This window comes from Nanorana parkeri, unplaced genomic scaffold (assembly GCF_000935625.1).
Source record: "Nanorana parkeri isolate BGI_ZX_2015 unplaced genomic scaffold, ASM93562v1 scaffold935, whole genome shotgun sequence".
Taxonomy (NCBI): domain Eukaryota; kingdom Metazoa; phylum Chordata; class Amphibia; order Anura; family Dicroglossidae; genus Nanorana; species Nanorana parkeri.
Window position 1 is genome coordinate 52782 of NW_017307203.1, and position 19844 is coordinate 72625.

The 19844-nt window shown below is 43.3% G+C and overlaps 2 protein-coding genes across 2 annotated transcripts in view; one reads left to right on the forward strand and one right to left on the reverse strand.

The window, feature by feature from the left end:
* Positions 1-235: 235 nt before the first annotated feature.
* Positions 236-8730, reverse strand: MRM3 (mitochondrial rRNA methyltransferase 3). The gene is made up of 4 exons (XM_018566307.1): positions 8288-8730; positions 4391-4635; positions 3537-3704; positions 236-787 (listed from the first exon to the last, which is right to left on the reverse strand). The coding sequence occupies exons 1-4, from the start codon at positions 8728-8730 to the stop codon at positions 240-242; spliced, it is 1404 nt and encodes a 467-aa protein (XP_018421809.1). The 3' UTR covers positions 236-239.
* Positions 8731-8991: 261 nt separating this feature from the next.
* GLOD4 (glyoxalase domain containing 4) overlaps positions 8992-19844 on the forward strand; it is a 17812-nt gene continuing 6959 nt past the window's right edge. The window contains exons 1-6 of the mRNA XM_018566308.1: positions 8992-9116; positions 14010-14059; positions 16365-16485; positions 16691-16835; positions 18409-18545; positions 19697-19783. Of these exons, the coding sequence (XP_018421810.1) occupies positions 9027-9116; positions 14010-14059; positions 16365-16485; positions 16691-16835; positions 18409-18545; positions 19697-19783 (630 nt within the window). The 5' untranslated portion in view covers positions 8992-9026. The remainder of the gene's footprint in view (positions 9117-14009; positions 14060-16364; positions 16486-16690; positions 16836-18408; positions 18546-19696; positions 19784-19844) is intronic.

Below are 19844 nucleotides of genomic sequence, written 5' to 3' on the forward strand. Positions count from 1 at the left end.
TAAAAAAATGCCCCTTTATCAATGTACAATAGTTTAAGCTTCATGTATATTACACAGAGGAAACAGAACAGTTTTCCCATTGAATCACATATTTTTGGCATCCATGTCAGCAAAGTCGGCTGTGTTTGACAGTGCTGCAATGCACAACGGAACAGTCACCTTTTTGTATAGAAAAAAAAATAAGCAATGGGTGTACAATTCATGTCCATGCTCTGCTTTACAATGTAGCAAGAGCCGAATTATTGTTTGCCATGTGTAGCAAGAAAACTTTTCTCCTGCATTTGTTTTCTTCCTTCAAACAAAAGAATACTAGCTGCCATAGCAGAGTTTAGGCTTTCTATTCCAGGTACAACTGAAATGTACAGCCTCCTTCCTCCTGAATTCTCAGCGAGTAGAAGTGACTCTATACTCAGCCCACGAGTCTCCCCTCCAATCACAATTGCGCTTGGACCCTTAGCCCATGGATGGTGATAATGTTGTATGGGAATTTTAGGAATATCCTGCAGTTCCTCATCCCCTTCATCACCGGAAGAGTAATAATCCTCTCCTTCAATGTAACCAACGCTTCTAGGGTCATTGGAGATCCAGCCGTAGTCAATGGCTTTCCCGGATTTAAACTCCTCCTCATCAGAAACATTCTTCCAAAAATTATCCGCAAGAAACACTTTGGTATCCTCGGAGAGGTAGTTGCTAATGGTGTCCCAGTCTAAGCTGGTGATAATTGGCAAGCGAAAGTGAGCTCCCATGCCTGCTCGGATCACTTTAGGTTCCCATGCATCAACACAACCTGCAAAACAGAATATGTAACTTTCCACAACCAAAATCATGGGATCATTTCAGAAACATTTATTTCTTTACATAAGCATAATCTTTACTCAAAACAAGACATTTGTAATAAGTGTAACTGGAATTATACTGAGGGGAAAACAGGCCGACTTCCGGAAACTGCTAGATGCCTGGCTGTTTCTGACCTCAATACCGATCCAGAACAAGCCTGCAGCTAGTAACGTTCCATCTCCTGACTGCATACTTCTAGCTTAGTGACTGGGTAATGATGTCTTTGTATCGTTGTAAAAGCCGGGCAATCAGTCATCTTCAAAAGGAGAGTTTAACAATGTCAGTCACCTATGAAAAGTTTACTTCATGCCCATATGTTTACAATAACAACAAACACACCTTCAGAAATGTTTAGTAATGACAATCTACAAACACATACTTCTAGATAATTGCCGGCTTTGCATTCTTTACATACCTTGTTTCTTTTTTCTTCCGACAGTGGCCATGTTTTACTAAGGGCAGATTACTAGATTCCCCTTTACTTCCTGAGATCTCGTGAGATTTCCCAGAAATACACTGCTGATGTAACCTTCCCAGGATGCAACACTTTGGCACATTACATTATTTGTGCCAGAACTGGACCAGGAGGTACATGAAATCTATTTGTAAGTAAATGAAAAACACTTAATATTTAGCAGGGATGGGGAAATCCTTCCCTACACACATCGGACTATTGTATTTTAACAGAAGCTTTTTTTCCAGACTCCTTCCTTCCTTTTCGGCTACTTTGATAAGTCGATTGAAAAAAACTGGTCAAATGACTGGGACCAAATTCAAGCAGTGTATTCTGTATACGAATGGTAAAAGACCTAATTTTGAACTGGCAGCAGCATCACAAGCACAGGTTGGACTGACATTTTAAAGGATGTGCTGCGGTTGCATAACACAGACTACATTACCAAAAGTATTGGGACGCCTGCCTTTACACGCACATGAACTTTAATGGCATCCCAGTCTTAGTCCGTAGGGTTCAATATTGAGTTGGCCCACCCTTTGCCGCTATAAAAGCTTCAACTCTTCTGGGAAGGCATCCACAAGGTTTAGGAGTGTGTCTATGGGAATGTTTGACCATTCTTCCAGAAGCACATTTGTGAGGTCAGGTACTGATGTTGGACGAGAAGGCCTGGCTCCCAGTCTCCGCTCTAATTCATCCCAAATGTGTTCTATCGGGTTAAGGTCAGGACTCTGTGCAGGCCAGTCAAGTTCCTCCACCCCAAACTTGCTCATCCATGTCTTTATTGACCTTGCTTTGTGCACTGGTGCGCAGTCATGTTGGGAGCATGAAATTGTCCAAAATGTCTTGGTATTCTGATGCCTTAAGAGTTCCCTTCACTGGAACTAAGGGGCCAAGCCCAACCCCTGAAAAACAACCCCACACCATAATCCCCCCTCCACCAAACTTTACACTTGGCACACTGCAGTCAGGCAAGTATCGTTCTCCTGGCAACCTCCAAACCCAGACATGTCCATTGGATTGCCAGACAGGGAAGTGTGATTCGTCACTCCAGAGAACATGTCTCAACTTCTCTAGAGTCCAGTGGCGGCGTGCTTTACACCACGGCACCCGACGCTTTGCATTGCACTTGGTGATGTAAGGCTTGGATGCAGCTGCCGGCAATGGAAACCCATTCCATGAAGCTCTCTACGCACTGTTGTTGTGCCAATCTGAAGGCCACATGAAGTTTGGAGGTCTGTAGCTATTGACTCTGCAGACAGTTGGCGACTTCTGCGCACTGTGCGCTTCAGCATGCGCTGACCCTGCTCTGTCATTTTACGTGGCCTACCACTTCATGGCAGAGTTGCTGTTGTTCCCAGTTGCTTCCGCTTTGTTATAATACCACTAACAGTTGGCCGTGGAATGTTTAGTAGCAAGGAAATTTCACAGAACACCTAAATCCAATGATTTGGAGGGGTGTCCCAATACTTTTGGCAATATAATGTATCTGGGGGATTCTATAACAGGCCAAATAGCTATGTGTGAATATTAGTATCACTTATTAATCAGCAATCATATTATATTATGACCACGATAAAGTCAAAATGTTACTGCATGCTGTGATCACTGACCTTGGCAATTACAAAATACATCTAATATAATACAAAACCAATGAGTTTTAAAGTGAACCTTTCCCCGTAGAAAAAGAAACGTGAAATCCCTGCCTAAAGGTGGCCATACACTTTACAACCATCGCAAGACCTTAGTCTTGCGATGGTTGTAAAGTAATTAAAAAAACGTACCATCTGTCCATCTTGGACAGGCAGATCGTACTTGAGATCATTGCAAACCCACCCCCCTAAGGGGCGGGCTTCCGATGACAGCAATGCTGAAGGGCAGTGTGCGCGTGCGCACACCGGCCCGTTCGGCATTTGTCTCCCGAGCATTATTCAAACCAGCCGAAAATCATAAGATTTTCGGCTGCTTTTCTAGCATGCTCCTTAGACAAAAGACGTGTGACCGTACAGTAGAAACGGTCGCACGCCTTCATTTACACTGCACGATTCTCGTACGATCGCAGGATTTCCCGCGATTCTCGTCCGAGAATCGTGCAGTGTATGGGCACCTTTAGAGGATGTCAGTTTGTTCCCCACTCTTAGCACTTTGAAATATAAGCATAAAGAACAAATCAGCTAGCAGAATCCCTGTACTACACAGAAATTCATATGGATTCATTAGCTCAGGGCCATGTCTTCTGCATTACCCTTTGTAAGCAAAACTTTGTTACAGCCAGCCCCTGCTGCACATCTCAGGATGGTACCCAGGTTTCCAGGATCACGGATATTGTCACATATGAGAGACATTGGTAACGTGTTCTTCAGCTGATCTTCTGGATATTTCATCTTTACATGGTCAGGTTTTCTAAAGATTCCTAAGGATAATAGAATTTCACATGATCAATTAAATGCTACAGAACTCTTGTAAACATTAGTAGTTTCAACAGTTTTCTGTAATGTTAAAGGGGTGTAAAGACATCATTGAAATCAAAACCTAAAAGCTTTAGTTATTATTTCTGTCTGTTTGCTTTGGGAGATTTTCCCCCACTTCTTGCCTATACAACAGGGGTAGCCAAACTCCGGCCCTCCAGTTGTGATGAAACTGCAAATCCCATCATACCTCTGCAAGTCATGCCTGTGGCTGTCAGAGTCTTGTAATGCCTCATGGGACTTGTAGTTACACAAGAGCTGGAGGGCCGAAGGTTTGGCTACCCCTGCCATACAAGAAATACTCACAACCATGTTCCTTTGGGTGGAGATCAGGCAACCAGCAGTCAAAAATGAGCTAGTGGGCTGAACAGTAATCTTATGAAGGAGATGCCTGTTTGAGCATTCACATATGGGTAGCTATGCTGGGCCCCCGAGGAGACCCCACGAGGCAATGTAGCCACCCAGTAAAAGAGAGAGTCCCTCATCACATTGTGAATGTGTTATTCTGAAGGATATATTGCCCAGATAAGAAATGCTGCAAATCTTTCTTACAGAATGTAAATATGACTCACAGATTAAAATTTGTGTAATGGGTCTAATAATAGTTTAGCGGTCTTCAATCTTCACTTACCCATGACTCCTTGGGGTGTAACAACATCAGACCACAATTTAATATCTTCAAATTTCACTTTGATGAGGTTTGCTTTCTGAAGTTTATCGGTAGGCAAGGCCTTCAACTGATCAACTCTACTAAAGAACAATGTCTGTAGAATAGCTCCAGTCTCCAAAGCATCCAGCAGCAGCCTCTGGCCTTCCAGTAACACCTGTCCATGGCGATCCCGAAACGATTTGGATTTTGCTATTGAAACGACTTTGCTATATATTAAAGCATAAAAAAAGTCCAAATTAGATAAACAGAACACATTCAAAGGGGGCACTACAGAATGAAGACATCAACAAGATATAAAAAAAAAAAAACATTGGAATCCAGAAGGAAAATTAGTTATATAGGTCACTTTAATATATATTTACATATCACAGATAATGTGAACATTTAGAACAGGGGAAGCAAACCTTGGCCACAGTCAAGACAAAAGCTTGATGGGATTTGTAGTTTCACCATAGCTGGAGTGCCAAAGTTGCCCTCCTCTGACTTAAAAGATTGGGTAGTTACGCGAGTCCCAGATTCACTGCTGTACTTACTAGACTGCAGAACTCCCATTCACTGCCAATTATCTCAAGGGGAAACTATAATGGTTTTGGACATTTTATATTTATTTTTCCAATCTCTTCTTTTTTTTACTACTTATAATAAATTGTTGTTTTATAAAATGACATTTAATGCAGGGTGCACCTGTGACAAAGCATCTCCAGAGCACTATGTTTTTTTAGCAAACTAGCACAGCAGAAGTTGTCTGTTTTCAGACACAGTTTCTAATTGAAACCTGGGAAGGTATAAGGCTGGGTTCACACCTAGGCGTATCAAATATGCGCGCTTCGTGGTAAAAAAATGCGCAACAAACGCGCGCTTCCGAGGGCTACTTGGCTGTATCCCAATGGAAACACGCGACAAATACGCCCCAAAGAAGCTCCTGTACTTCTTTGGGGGTAGGGCGTTTTGTAGCGCGTTCATACAGCCTGTAATACGCCCAGGTGTGAACCATGCCCATAGGAAATAATGGGATTTCGGTGTTTGAGCGTTTTGCAGAGCGCAGGAACGCGCTACAAAACGTCCAGGTGTGAACCGGGCCTAAGTGGCGCGAGGATAAGTCTGAGCTGCGTCCCAATAAAAATGTAGAGATGTCTGTGCTCCAATCCCAACAACTTACATAATACATAACATATATAAATGGAAGTTATTTGAATTTGAGCACAGAAACCTTTTTATTGCACAGAGCAGGTCAATAACCAAATCCGGGTCTGTAGCTCTTCCCCAACTGTCTCTGTGTCTCATATTATTAATTTATTTATTACAGGTATCTATATAGCGCCGACAATTTACTCAGTACTTTACATAGTTGCACATTCACTTCAGTCCCTACCCTCAAGGAGCTTACAATCTAAGATCCCTATCTCACATGTATACATAGAGGGCCAACTTAAGGTCCCCACACATCTTACGATAATCGTACGATAATCGCGGGAAATCCCGCGATCGTACGATTATCGTAAGGTGTGTGGAAGCCGTGCGACCTCTACTACTGTAAGGTCGCACGACTTTAAACTTACGGACATGTTCGAAAACCCGCCGAGCATCGTACGATGTTCGGCGGGTTTGTGGCATGTCCGTACGATAACAGCCGTACGGGCCGGTGTGCGCAAGCGCACACTGCCCGTTCGGCATTACGGTCATCGGAAGCCCGCCCCTCAGGGGGCGTGGCTTGCGATCATCGCAAGTACGATCTACCTATGCAAGATAGGCAGATCGTACGTTTTTTTAAGTACCTTACAACCATCGCAAGACAAAAGTCTTGCAATGGTTGTAAGGTGTGTGCCCAGCCTTAGAGAGGAGCCAATTAACCTCCCAGCATGTCTTGGGAATATTGGCACTATATGCCCATTAACATGTACCTACGTCCAGACTAAGGACATCAATTTACATATTCATAACACGCAATAAACAAAGCTTTAAAATAAGCCGTCCCTGACATCTCTCCAACTGCTTTTAATGTAAAGTTACTCATTCTCAAAGATTAGAACAAAGACTCTAAAGTCGAGTTTCACTTCAATCAAAACAACAGACAATGACACAATCCAGCTTTTGATGCAAACACCATTGATGTAATAAAATGGGCGTATGTTCAGGCAGGAACCATCTCAGGTGTGTTTTATGCTAAATAACACTTACACATGAGTAAGGAGTATTTAGGTGCATATTAACTGACATAATATGCACTTAGAATCTTGTCCCTTTGCACCTCAGATGAATTTGAAACAAAAGTGTGTGTGGGCACGCGCACACACACACGAAAAATTTTAGGGTGTCTCACCAGTCAGTCAAAAATGACCGGACTATAGCCTTGCAATTTATGTTAACATTTTTTTGGGGGACAGATAGAGCTTTCTTTTGGGAGGTATATAATCACCACAGGGGGGTTATTTTTTTACTATATAATGAAAAACTACCGTAAATTGTAGAATAAACATTTTTTTCCCCCTATGTTATAAAACATCTATTGTTACCCATATTTTTGGTAAAACATAAAAGTCGGGGTCAGGTCGGGTAAATAGACAACAAACATGTCAAACCTTAAAATTGCATGCGCCCTCAAAATCGCAAAAAAAACAACCACACTGAAAATTGGCCATAGGCGACGCTTAAAACGCTTTTACCGCTCATCAGTTTAGTGTTATCAGTGATTAATGGCCCTAAAATTATTGCTCACACTCCAACGTTCACGGTTATATGTAACATGTTCGGCACAATAGGTGCAATCGACGCATATCTGCATGTGTATGTGCGGGGGACTTAAACAATTTTTTTTTCTTTTTTAAGCTTTTTTTAAAAACAATTTTGTATTACTTTTTTTTACACAACTTTATTGCTATCACATGGGGGAGGGGCTAAGAAGCCCCCTGTGTGATAGCAAATTTACATGACAGGGCCTCTTTATGAAGACATCAGGTGTCTCCAAGATATCTGTTTCATCAGCTTCTGTAGCTGAAAAGTGACACTGAATGCAGGAAGTGATGTATTATACATCACTTCCTGCCTTCCGGGACTGGAGAGTAGATGTACCGTGTACCGATCTCCCTTTGATCTCCTGTCACAGAGCCGTACCGGTCCCGGCCGCATCGGGCACAGCGGATCTCGGGACCGGCAACGGCAGTGACAGCTGCTGGTAATACAAGCGAACGGGCGTCTAGAGGCGCTCGATCGCATGAATGTAAAGCTCCCGGCCGGCCATGTAATTACAATGGCCGGCCGGGAAGCTGCTCGTCGGGCTCCACCATCCTCTCGTCAAAAATTACACCCTTCATGGAAATGGGATTCCCTGATGGCAGTGGCCTCTTTCAGCTGGATAACGAACCCTGCCACACTGCTAAAATGTGTTCAGAATGGTTTGAAGAACACAACAACAAGTTTGAGGTGTTGACTTGGCCTCCAAATTCTCCAGATCTTATTCCGATCTTCCTCTTCTTTCCTGATGCTTTCATCTGTCCCTCCAGCGGTGCGGCGGCTCTCCGATCCAGCGCTGACACCTCTCTGCTTGCAGGCAGTTCCGATCCAGCGGTGTCTGCATGCGGGTGCACGCGTCCATAGACTTACCTTGCGTCTCTGCTCGTCTCCCGGCTGAAAAACGGAACTGCGCATGCGCCCTCCCCTAGATCCTTTCCGGCCGCACGAGCAGTTCCTGATTCTCGACGCGGGAGCGCGCAAAGAAAAAAAGGTAAGTTTAAACCGCTGTTTTAGCTTGTTTTTTTTTTAAACTGTTTGCCTATATCTACTGCTTTATAGCAGTAGATATAGGCAAAAAAATGGGAGGGTTTAGAACCCCTTTAACTACTCCACAGAGGAGAGAAGTACCTGAGCCTGTTTTCTCCAGGGCGGGCTCTCTCATACTTCAGCTCCTGTGGCTGGACCTTCTGAGGAACATCTGTCTCATCTGCTCTGTCTTTCTTCTGGCTTCTGTCCTCAGAGACAGGCTGATAGCGCTGCTGCTCCTGCGGCTGGCCCTTCTGCTGTGTCAGGGGCCCCCTCTCCTGCCTTTTGTCCTTCTGCATCAGGGGCCCCGTCTTCTGCCTCTTGTCTGTCTCCTGTGTCAGGGGCCCACTCTCCTGCCTCTTGTCCTTCTGCTGTGTTAGGGGCCCCCTCTCCTGCGTCTGGCTCCTCCGTTCTCTCTCCGGGGGAATGACCCGCACCGGAGTCCTCCTCAGGGCCCTCACATCACGCCTCACTTGTATATTCCCGGGCAACTGAACCGCGATCAGTCGGCTACAGCGCAGCACGCTTCTCATGAGCGCCGCCATCACTGACCTGTCGCATTCAGTGACGTCAAACGAGGCTAAGGCGGCAGCCACATTGGGATTGGCGGATCGTACTTCACGTATAGGTTAGATGTTAGCATATTTTTATTTTGAACTGATTAACACTGCTCCCTCATGTATTGTTTGTCTATCAGCTAAACTTTACCGGTCCCGAGCCAGCACTCAGAACATTATAGCCGCATTGACTGGCGTCCGCTGATTGATCTCCATGGTGACAAGTCATGTCGTCATCAGAAGGCGCAGGCTCTGTGTGCCAGACGGTGTTTGTGACAGGAAGGATGGGAGGCAAGAGAGCTCTGCACTATGTCCTGAAGATTGGTGACAGGGGCCAGACGGCTCGCTTCTTCAGAGATGTCCTGGGAATGAAGGTGAGGGGGGTGGGACAGTCTTGTGTGGGAGGAGTGAGGCAATGATAGCACAGTGCTGCAGGGAGAACATGTGTGTGGAGGGGTCAGTAAACTTTCCTTATGAGGGGTGAAGGATAGCTGATAGGGCTCTGCCTATATGTGAGAGCCAAGTAAGCACTGTACACCTATTTCTAGATACTTATTAAAGGAGAACTATCGGGTTAGGGCTTTTCCCCATATGAACAGCAACAGCCGCGCTAGGAGTGTTTCAAAAGTTTAACCAGCTGCAACAATGTCTGGTGATAAACCTGTGTATGATGATGCTATTATGTTGCGCTCGGTATGTGAGTGTAATTAAATAAACTATCTGTTGAAAAGTGAGTATATACCTCGTGTTGTACAAAAATACATTGTGTTCTGTTCAAGTGAAACTAATAAAATGCACTGCTTCCTTTTAGACTATATAGTGTAACCACTTCACTTCCTCTAATAATTGTGAAAAAGAAATATTAAATCAATATGTTATTTTCTCCCATAATATCCGTGTCATTTCGTTATTTGGTGAACATATTAATTATTTAGTGAATATACATAAACAAGTGACATCAATTTCAAGTGTTAATCTGACGAACAGACTTTTGTGACACAATCAGAATAGCAACACCTCTGATTCTGCTAACCAGTCAGCAAATCCTTCCACCCGGCAATTGCTTATACTGAAAAAACGGTGCGGTGGCGAATTATTTCACTTCCCTCAGTTGGTATGTTCCATAAACATAGGTTCTTATTCGGTTAGTTTCTCAATGTCCACCAGTCTTTTTCTAAAACAATCTCTCCTGTGATAGTAATCGGCCGCTTTCTTCGGTTTGAATTAGGGCTGCAACAACTAATCGGCATAATCGATTATAATCGATTATTGAAAAAGTTGTCAACTTTTTCAATAATCGATTAATCGGCTTCTGCTCAGTTAGCCCTGTTCACGGCTCCACACACGCTCTTCACGCCGCACCTCCTCACACTCACCGCCCACCCGCATCCACGATCGGCACAGGAACGCGGGGAGATGTAGTAAGGAGGAGCAGGTGTGGGGGGATGACAGCCGCCGATAGACAGGTCCGATCTCAGAAGCAAGTTGCTGGAAGACTGCTCAGGTAAGCCTGCACTTTCCCACACATGGTGCTCTATAATGTATTGCTGGGATTTGTATTCCTCTATAGCTGATGGTACATTGTGCTGTATATTATACAGAGCAATGCACCATCAGCAATAGTACATTATACAGTGGTGCAATGCCAAATACCACCAGCTATAGAGGACTACAAAACCCAGCAATAGCACATTATACAGCGCAATGCAGAATACCACCAGCTATAATGTACTATTGCTGGGATTTGTTGTAGTCCTCTATAGCTGGTGATATTCTGCATTGCGCTGTATAATGTACTATTGCTGGGATTTGTAGTCCTCTATAGTCGGTGCCATTCTGCATTCATTGCTGTATACATTTACACTTTCCATTTCACTATATTGCACACCACGCTATTTTTTTTCTTTTTTACTTTTTTTTCCACCGCTCCAAGCTTGCTCCTGTGATGGAGTGCAATCTCAATACAAACTAGTAGTCCATCACTGGAGCCATTTTTTAAAATGTATTTTATTGTTTATCCGATTAACCGAACTTAATAATCGGGTAACTAATCGATTTTGAAAATAATCGTTAGCTGCAGCTCTAGTTTGAATGAATCAGCTGGCCGCGGCTTTCTCCTAACCTTCAAATCGGTTCTCTCCGCACCACTCGAATGTCAATATCCACTCCCCGATGTTTCCCGAGAGAGGTGGAGAATTTTCCCCATAGTTCTCCTTAGGGTAACGGGAGGAAACAAACTAGCGTCCTCCCGTTACCCTAAGCTCAGTATACCGCGAGCTACAGCTCGCTATATACTGAGACGCTGCAGCGGGTCCCGACAAATTATGTCTGGATCCGCCCAGCTGCGTGAGTGACAGCTGGCTCTGCCTATCTAGAGGAAGAGCCAGCTGTACCCGTCCGATCCGCCAGTCAGCGCTGGAGGATCGGAGCTGGGAGGTGGGAATCCAGCCCCTCCCCTGTCACGGCAGAGGGCCGTGACAGGATCGAGAAGTGAGCAAACGCCGGTATGTGTTCGCTCACCTCCCGATCTACTGAGCCGACCTGTGACAGTCTCATTGTCACAGGTCGGCTAGAACTATGAGGATGAGTGTAAAGCACTCACCTCATAGTTCTCTTTTTTTAAGTTCTTTACCTAAGCATGACACTTTGTTGTACGTTAGCGGTGCACTGTGCGTCCATGCACATCCCCCTCTCCCTTCTTCAGTATCTCATAGTAATCACTATGGTATTTACCCCACTTGAAGAATGGTGAATATGTCACACCATCATCACAAGGACTGGATCATTTTGGCACATGCTAATGGGTATGAATAGAAACTGCTGCATTGTACTTTTAACATGATTTGGGGCAAATGGCACAACATCTGGAACCTGTGCAAAGGCATTGTTGGTCTGGGGCACGGGAAATGGGCCAATAGTTAAACTATGAAAAGGATGTATTTGCCATTGGAACCCTATGCATGCATCTCATCCTGTCTCATAGCTGTCAGTATATATTGGGAGTTGTATATCTGCAGGTTGCCAAGGCTGGTATACATGAATGACTTTTCATGTTGGAGAATGCAGTGATCTCTAACCAATTGGCCTTTATTCCAGTGTGCTAATAACCGCACCCAGGAGGCCAATAAATCAGTACTGAGCTAATACTCCATTCTGTGCTGGTCAATGAACATGTGCTCCACACATTTCCACATGCCATGCTAATACAATGTGTGGAATCACTGGAAATAACGGATCACACCCACATCTTTTTATGTGACTTCATTTTTCTAGCATATCTATTACCCTTTTTAAAAAAGTTTAGGAAAGAATGGAAACTCCTGGCAAGTTTTTTTTTTTTTGCTGTCCCATGGGGGGAGATCTCCCCTTGCTTCCTGCTCTGCAGACAACAGGAAGTGAGAGACTGTCACCCTAAAGTGAGGGGAAATCTAGGGCTGCAAGCAACTAATCGATAATAAGAATAGTTGTCGACTATTCTCATTATCGATTCGTTGGTTGGATCCTTTAGCTCTCTCCTCCACGCTGGCAGGAGGGCACAGCAAGCAGTGGGTGGGTGCAATAGCTAGCCTGCTATTGGCTATTGCAATTTGGAATGGCCAATAGCAGGCTGGCTATTGCACCAGCCCACTACCTGCTGTATGTACATTCAGCTGCCCTCTGCACAATCTTGCCACTGGCAGCTGTCATTCCCTGGCTGAAGCCATTCAAATATCGTGCTTACAGTACAATTATTTCAAAAAAATGTATAAAAGGTAGAAAAAAATTAATTTTCGGTTTCGGCCTGACAAATTCTGCTGCAGGAGGTGTGTTGCAGAGCCAATGGCACCCCAAACGCGCCTCCCACCCACAGTGTTATCGTCCACCCTGGAACCCATGGTAACACAATGCTTTGCGTTCCAGTGCAGTGCGATTGCACTAAATCGTGCCTCCAGTTTTATTCTGAAGTAAACTTTATGTTTGTAACACTGCATTTGTGTAATTTTATTTTAAATTAAGGATGGTATTTAATGTATTTTTTATCCAATTAATCCAAAAAATAATCTGCCAACTAATCAATTATGAAATAAGCATCAGTTGCTGGGAGGCACATTTCCCACCTTGCAGATATATGTCACAAAGGGGTAAGGAATGCCCCCACTGCAACTGCCAACACTGATTGCATTGGAAGATGGGGATGGTGGTCAGAGTTTCAAGTGGGCGTGGGCAAACTGAGGTGAACTGGATTTGCACCAAGCCCAGACTCATTACTAGTGAGACCCAGTTCACCGGAGTTCACCCAAACCCATGCAAAACTGTCATTGACACCCCCCGTTCTCTGCCCTGCAGCTGCACATCACAAATGGGCAACTGACAGGGTTGGGAAGGGCGTGACAGTCCCAGTTTTGTGTGTGCTTGGGTGTATTCAGGTGAACTGGGGTCACCTAAGCCCTCGAACATCCTTAATAGCCCAGTAGGAACTAAGGCAACAAATAGAAACATTGCAACACAAAGCCAGCACTCCAATGCAGGCTCACAAAAGTCACTAAGGTCATGGATGTAAATAGACAGAACTTCAGCATGCAGAGGAATACATGATCACATGGACATCCTGGAGAAGTAATGCTCTCCTTTCTCAATGTGACATCTGTGTGACGTTTTCAGCAATAAAAACTTAACAGAGGTTTTAACCTTTTCCAACTCTGTCCAAAATGAGAGGAAAAAAAAGATTTTGGCCAGAGATCCACTTTACATAACAAACTGGCTTGTATAGAAATGATACAAGGCATATCATGTTTATTTTAACAGAAAATGGGGTTTCTTTTAATCTGACACTAGGGGGTTGATTTATAACCCTGGGCAATTGCTGTTCACCCTGGACAAATACTACATTAGATGCTCTGAGGAGCATCAACCACTAGCTGTAAACCTTGAGGAAAATGTACATTGCACATCAGTAATATTATCCCACAGGCCACACAATGGATATTTTTGCATCTGTTTACAGTGCACAAAATGAATGGTAGCAAAATGAAATGCCCTTCTACTCTTGCCTGGAACATGAAGCTGCCTGAGGTGTTGTCTGTGAAGATTCTCATTCATCCAGGTCATGGTATATCTGTAGACATTCTGTCTGTGGTGTGATAAAAAAATTGTGGGGCAGGAAACAGGTGGAGTACTTTAATAGGCTAGGGGCGAGACTTTGAAGCGCTCATCTGTACTTTTATTTTTTGCCACTTGTGATTCCGTTAAACTGGAAAATACTAAAAGTTACCAATTGTTCTTTACAGGTTCTACGGCATGAAGAATTTGAAGAAGGTTGTAAAGCTACTTGCAATGGGTACAGCATGCTATGTGATCCCCGCATGTTAATACATAATGTAGGGGATAGGTTGAACCAAGAGAAAGAAAAACAATTTCTCAGGAAAGATTTATATATTAATTAATAGTTATGTTGGGGATCCTAATGATTAATTAAAATGAGTTCAACTTAAATTCCTAGCATGTTGTTTGCTATCGGGCTCATTTAATAAGGTATTGCAAAATGTTGTGACAGTGTGCTGGAACTTATAGCAATTAGGTTTAAAGTCTAGGAAGAAGCATTTCAATCTAAACTAACATCCCTCTGCAATCCTAACTTACCCTGAGATGTGGTTTGCTGGGTTATCCTAAAATGACATACTCGCACATCCAGCCAATCCAGCATTGCCCTACTGCAATCCATATATATCAGGGATGCACCGATATATCGGCCGCCCAAACATATCGGCTGAAAATGGCACTTTTGGCTAAATGCTGAAAGTGCCATTTTCCTGCTGATACATCGGTGCATCCATTCTTTCACTCCTCCCGGCTGGGCGCTGCTCTGTGTCCCAGCGGGGAGGAGAGAAACTGTCACAGGCGGCCGAGCGTGTGGGTGGAGACAGCCAGCGCTGTCACAGGAGGCTGAGCTCTCTTCCCTGCACTGCTCGCTCAGCCTCCTGTGACAGCGTCATACACAGATATATTTTTTAGAGCGTTACTACTGTATAGAGAGACTTACGTTTGAGGTGTCCCTGTGTCTCAGGAGGAAATCCTCTGTGATACCCGTGTGGAGCGTGACTTAGCAAGGGTACAAAGTGGGGTGACCATGGGATGGATGGATGCGTGCCTAGATGGTGTAGGGCTGGCAGGAACGATCGGATGTTAGAGCTGTGCGGCCTGGGATGGCCAGACCTGGCCTCAACAGCAGTGCGTGGTGACCGCTGGATGAGTGTCAGTAAGTCAGACTGTACGGGAGGCTGCACTTGAAGACAAAGGGGGCCGCAGTGTGTTGGAGTCTGCTGAACCCGCTGAGCGTCAGAGAAGGTGCCCAGTGGGTTCAGATAGCGCTACGCGTTTCGAGGTACTTGCCTCTTTGTCAAGCTGAGATACGAGGTGACAGCGTGTCAGAGAGGAGACGAGTGCAAACACTCAGCAATCAGTGATCGCTGAGTGTTTGTACATAATTGAGGACATGGTATGGTTACTATATCCTCAATTATGAATGAATGGGAAGTGATCTACATCACCTCCTGTTCATTCATGATTGTGGTTATAGTAAACATACTCTGTCCTCGTGTTATGAATGCACAGGAACACTCAGTATAGAGGATTCCTGTTCATTGATAACAGGGGACACAGAAAAAGAGATTGAGGACTTTGTGTTCACAATCTCTTTTTCTATTTTAAAAGGGAAATATCAGGGGTCTGTTTAGATCCCTAATATTTCCCCGAAGCCCCTAAAAGTAAAGTAAAAAATAAAAATATTTAATAGAAAATGAATCCATAAATAAGTATACAAAATAAAAAAGTTTATCAAAAATATCTCAAAAACATTTTCGGTTTTGGCATGACAATTTTTTTATTTATTTCGGTTTTGAAATTTCCATAAATCAAGGTATTTAACAAGATATAACAGCCAAACAAGTAGCATTTTCAGAAGGTGAGGTGAACAGTGTCAGCTGTGACTGTGCCGCCCCAATGGGGCATAGAATATGTCATAAAAGTTTATATAGATGAGAATTTATATAGATTGTTTTGTCCATATCATTTTCCTATGGACGTTTGTATAGTTAGTTATATGTTGCCATCTAGTGGCCTTTCTTGGTATCAAATCTGTTCTGTGTTCCCTTTGTGACGTATTTCCTCTGTATGTAGCCCCACCCTTCTTCCTGAGTGCAGTACTTCCTGTGTCATGGCCACAGCTACAGGCCACATGTAACTAGAACACATATACTCTGCGCAGTATGATAGACAAGGCATCATTTTCTGAGCGCACAATACTATAACCAGTCATCTGCTGTTCCTATCATCTGCTGTAATCCTGATGTTAAGAATAAACACCTCTTTTGAATGAATCGGTATTGACGAGTTCAGCTATCTGACAAGGATTGTCCGCAGTGAGTATATCTGCTTATACAGGCCAGGCATAGAGGTCTCAGCAAGGGATATATTTCGCTATCACAACAATCGGAGTCAGAATAGTGACTGATAACAGGTTATATATGCAGTAGTTTTCTATAGTTATAAGCAGTTATGTGGATTTTTAGGCACAGGCCATTTGTAAAACATTTTTAAAACAATTTGGTGCAGCCAAGCGTTATTGAAGTGTATGTATTTTCCAGCCCGTATGATGGCAAGTGGAGTAAAACTATGATTGGATATGGTTCCGAAGACAACCACTTTGTTGTTGAACTGACCTACAACTATGGAACTGGGGTGTATCGCCTTGGCAATGACTTCTTGGTATGGTATATGCTGTTTCATTATTTATATTTTATTTATTTATATAGCATTTAAGTTGCCCTATTCTGAGGAAACTATAGCCACAAATGTTTTGTTGCTTGACATACAGAATATGAAAACCGTGTCCTTCTTTTTTTTTCCATGTGTTATCCTTATTTCCTAAATGTACATTTTGACATGTTATTACTATTGTGTGTATCAACAGGGGCTCACACTACAGTCTAGCCAGGCTGTAGCCAATGCAAAACAGCATAACTGGCCACTGTCTGAAGTTACTCCTGGATTGTTCGAGACAGAAGCACCAGGGGGATATAAGTTTTTTTTGGAAGACAAAGCTCAACCTGGCACAGGTAATGTGCTTTCAACTTAATGTTTTCTAAACATGATATTTTCAAAAACCCCTTGCATCTGTTTCTATTAAGACCAGTGTTGACAGGCTTTGATGGGCAAATGCAGCATGTTTTTGACATTAGTTTGAGATGCTTCCGAGAACATTCAGAATTCATGGTGGGTGACCCACTTCAGATGCTTTTGCATTCCCTTAAGGTGGCCATACACTGTGCAAATTTCAGTCGGTTCTTGAGGAACCTGCCAAAATTCGCACAGTAGGTGCCGCTATCAGCTGGCATCCCTCGACCAGTTGATCAAATGTGCCGGTCGGAAAATTTTCAAACAAACCGAGCCGGCAGCCAATGAGCTCACGCTCGTATTATTGATGGAGATATCTGTTCTATTTTTTTCGTTCAGCATGTTGACAAATGTGAGCAGAAGTATGAGAACAAAGCTAGAGAGAAACTGTGAAAGCATTTGAAGAGGAAGGATTATTTAAAACAAGCAGTGGGGAAAGCTAAGTATTTCCAGAAGAAGTCAAGGAGAGATGAAGGCAGCAGGAACAGAAATAGAAGAATGTAATGTCAATAAGGCATCCGCCAGCTGAAATATGGAAACAGAACAGTTTGACTTCTAGTGTCTGCCAATATTTCCACATCATAGCTCTTTCTAGGTGCCCTTGTCCAAACTAACATCCACCAGCCAGAGGATCTGCTTAGGGCATATTGATCTCTTGTGTGTATATCCCTGAGCCTTTCTCCCCTTTCCCTCTTTCTGCTCATTCTCTGAGCCTGTGCTATCCATTTTGACTGTGCTTACCTTTCTTCCTGCATAGTGGTGAGTGCCTCCCCATTATTTGTTAGCTGAATGTGAGTGTCCTGCACTCCCTTGTTGGCTGAATGTCCTAGGGGAGGGCAGTATGTCATGTCTTCCTTCCTCAGTATGCACTTTCTAGTGAGTGTCTTCCAAAGCAGCAGAGAATGTGACATAATCTAATCCTTAGTCACATATAGGATAAGCTATACTCTTTATGCCTAGTAAAATGCTTTACATATGATTTAGAAATTGAAAGAATTTAAACAAGGTTTCAGCAATCACGGTGCTATATCTTCATAAAATGGGCCCTGGAGCAGTATGACCCTACAGAAGAGTGCTAACTCATTTTAGGCTCTGTTCACACCTGGGCATATCGAATATGCGCGTTTGTCGCATGTTTCGTGATGCGCGTTTTTACCGCAATTCACGGTAAAAAAAAGCGCAACAAACGCGCGTTTCTGAGGGCTACTTGGCTGTGTCCCAATGGAAACGCGTGACAAAAACGCAGCAAAGAAGCTCCTGTACTTCTTTGGGGGTAGGGCGTTTTGTAGCGCGTTCATACGGCCTGTAATACGCCCAGGTGTGAACCATACCCATAGGAAATAATGGGATTTAGGTGTTTGAGCGTTTTGCAGAGCGTAGGAACGCGCTACAAAACGCCCAGGTGTGAACCGGGCCTAAGCATTCAGGGAAAATACTGCAAGGAAAACAACATTTTATTGCACAATCCATTCAAAGCAAACCTAATGTTTACAAAACATCTTATCTATTCTTTAGATCCTGTTCAGAAAGTCACTCTTGCTGTTTCTAACCTAAAGAAGTCCACTGCTTACTGGCATGATCTGCTGGGCCTGAAGATCTATCATGAGGATGAGAGCAGAAAGAGTGTGTTGCTGGGTTATGGGGACAACCAGGTAATACGTGCTCTGTCATAATGGAGCCAGGTTACTGCTTTGTCACTTTGAAACATGCAGCAAAGAACTGAAGATCTAACAGGGGTATTCACAGAAGGGTGAAGAGTTTGGAGAAGGCTGGAGAAGAGAAAAATCCAGGACAACATAGCTGACCTGGAAAGTGAGCTGAATTGAAGAATGTTTCCAGGTCAACTAGATTGTTCACTTCTCCTGTCTCCTAACTCGTCTCCCTTTTGTGAATAACCCTGTCAGTTTTGTTTTAGTATATACTAATGATATATTATATAATTAGTAATAATCCTATACTAATTAATATAGATTGGGAGGTGCCCAAATACCAGATCATCTTCAAAGGAATCTTAGCATAGCGGCAAGGGAATCTTTCATATATTAATTAAAAGATTTGTTCTATTTCAAATTCAGAGAGTATTTTTATTTTGTGACATATTTTATTAATCAGCATTTAATTGCCATATGTTGTTTTTTTGTTCATGATTTATAACAATGGTAAGCAAATTTAGTAGAATTGTGTAGTAGAATGTTACATAGTACACACTCACATCAGTTCCTGCCCTAAGAGCTTACAATCTTAGGTCCCTATCTCAGATGCATGCAGGGCTGATTTAGACAGGAGGCAATTAACCTTCCAGCCTGTCTTTGGAGTGTGGGAGAAAAACTGAATACCCGGAGGAAACCTACGCAAGCACAGGGAGAACATACAAACTCCTTGCAGATAGTGTCCTGGCCAGGATTCGATTCAGGGACTGCAAGGCAGAACGCTAAGCACTAAGCCACTGTGTCGCCCAGATTAGATGAGCAAATAGTAGGCTTGTCAAAACATTATTTGTATTCGAGGTGAACTGATTAGCACTGCACATTTGATTTTGGTTCACTTTCAACTCTACCAGATTTTTAGTGCACAGATAGCGGTCTATGGATACACCTTCTACTAGTGATTTCCTGAAATGGCAAACTTTTTTATTTATTTTCCCAGTAATGTCAGTCACATCATAAGAGCTGTGAACAGACTTTGTGAACTGTTTGTTGCCATCTTTATTACAAAAAAAAAATCAGACTTTTATGAATTTGAATGCAAATGTGCCCTGTTATCTGGTGAGAGGAACGCTTCTCATATTAGTTTGGGTTTGCAGTGCAAGCTGGAGTTGCGGGATATCGGAGGACCGGTGGACCACGGGACAGCATTTGGCAGAATCGCATTTGCGTGCCCAAAAGATAAGGTTGGTATTATCACTGTGCGAAATATACTCGTAATTGTATTTACTTAATTTACCATAATGT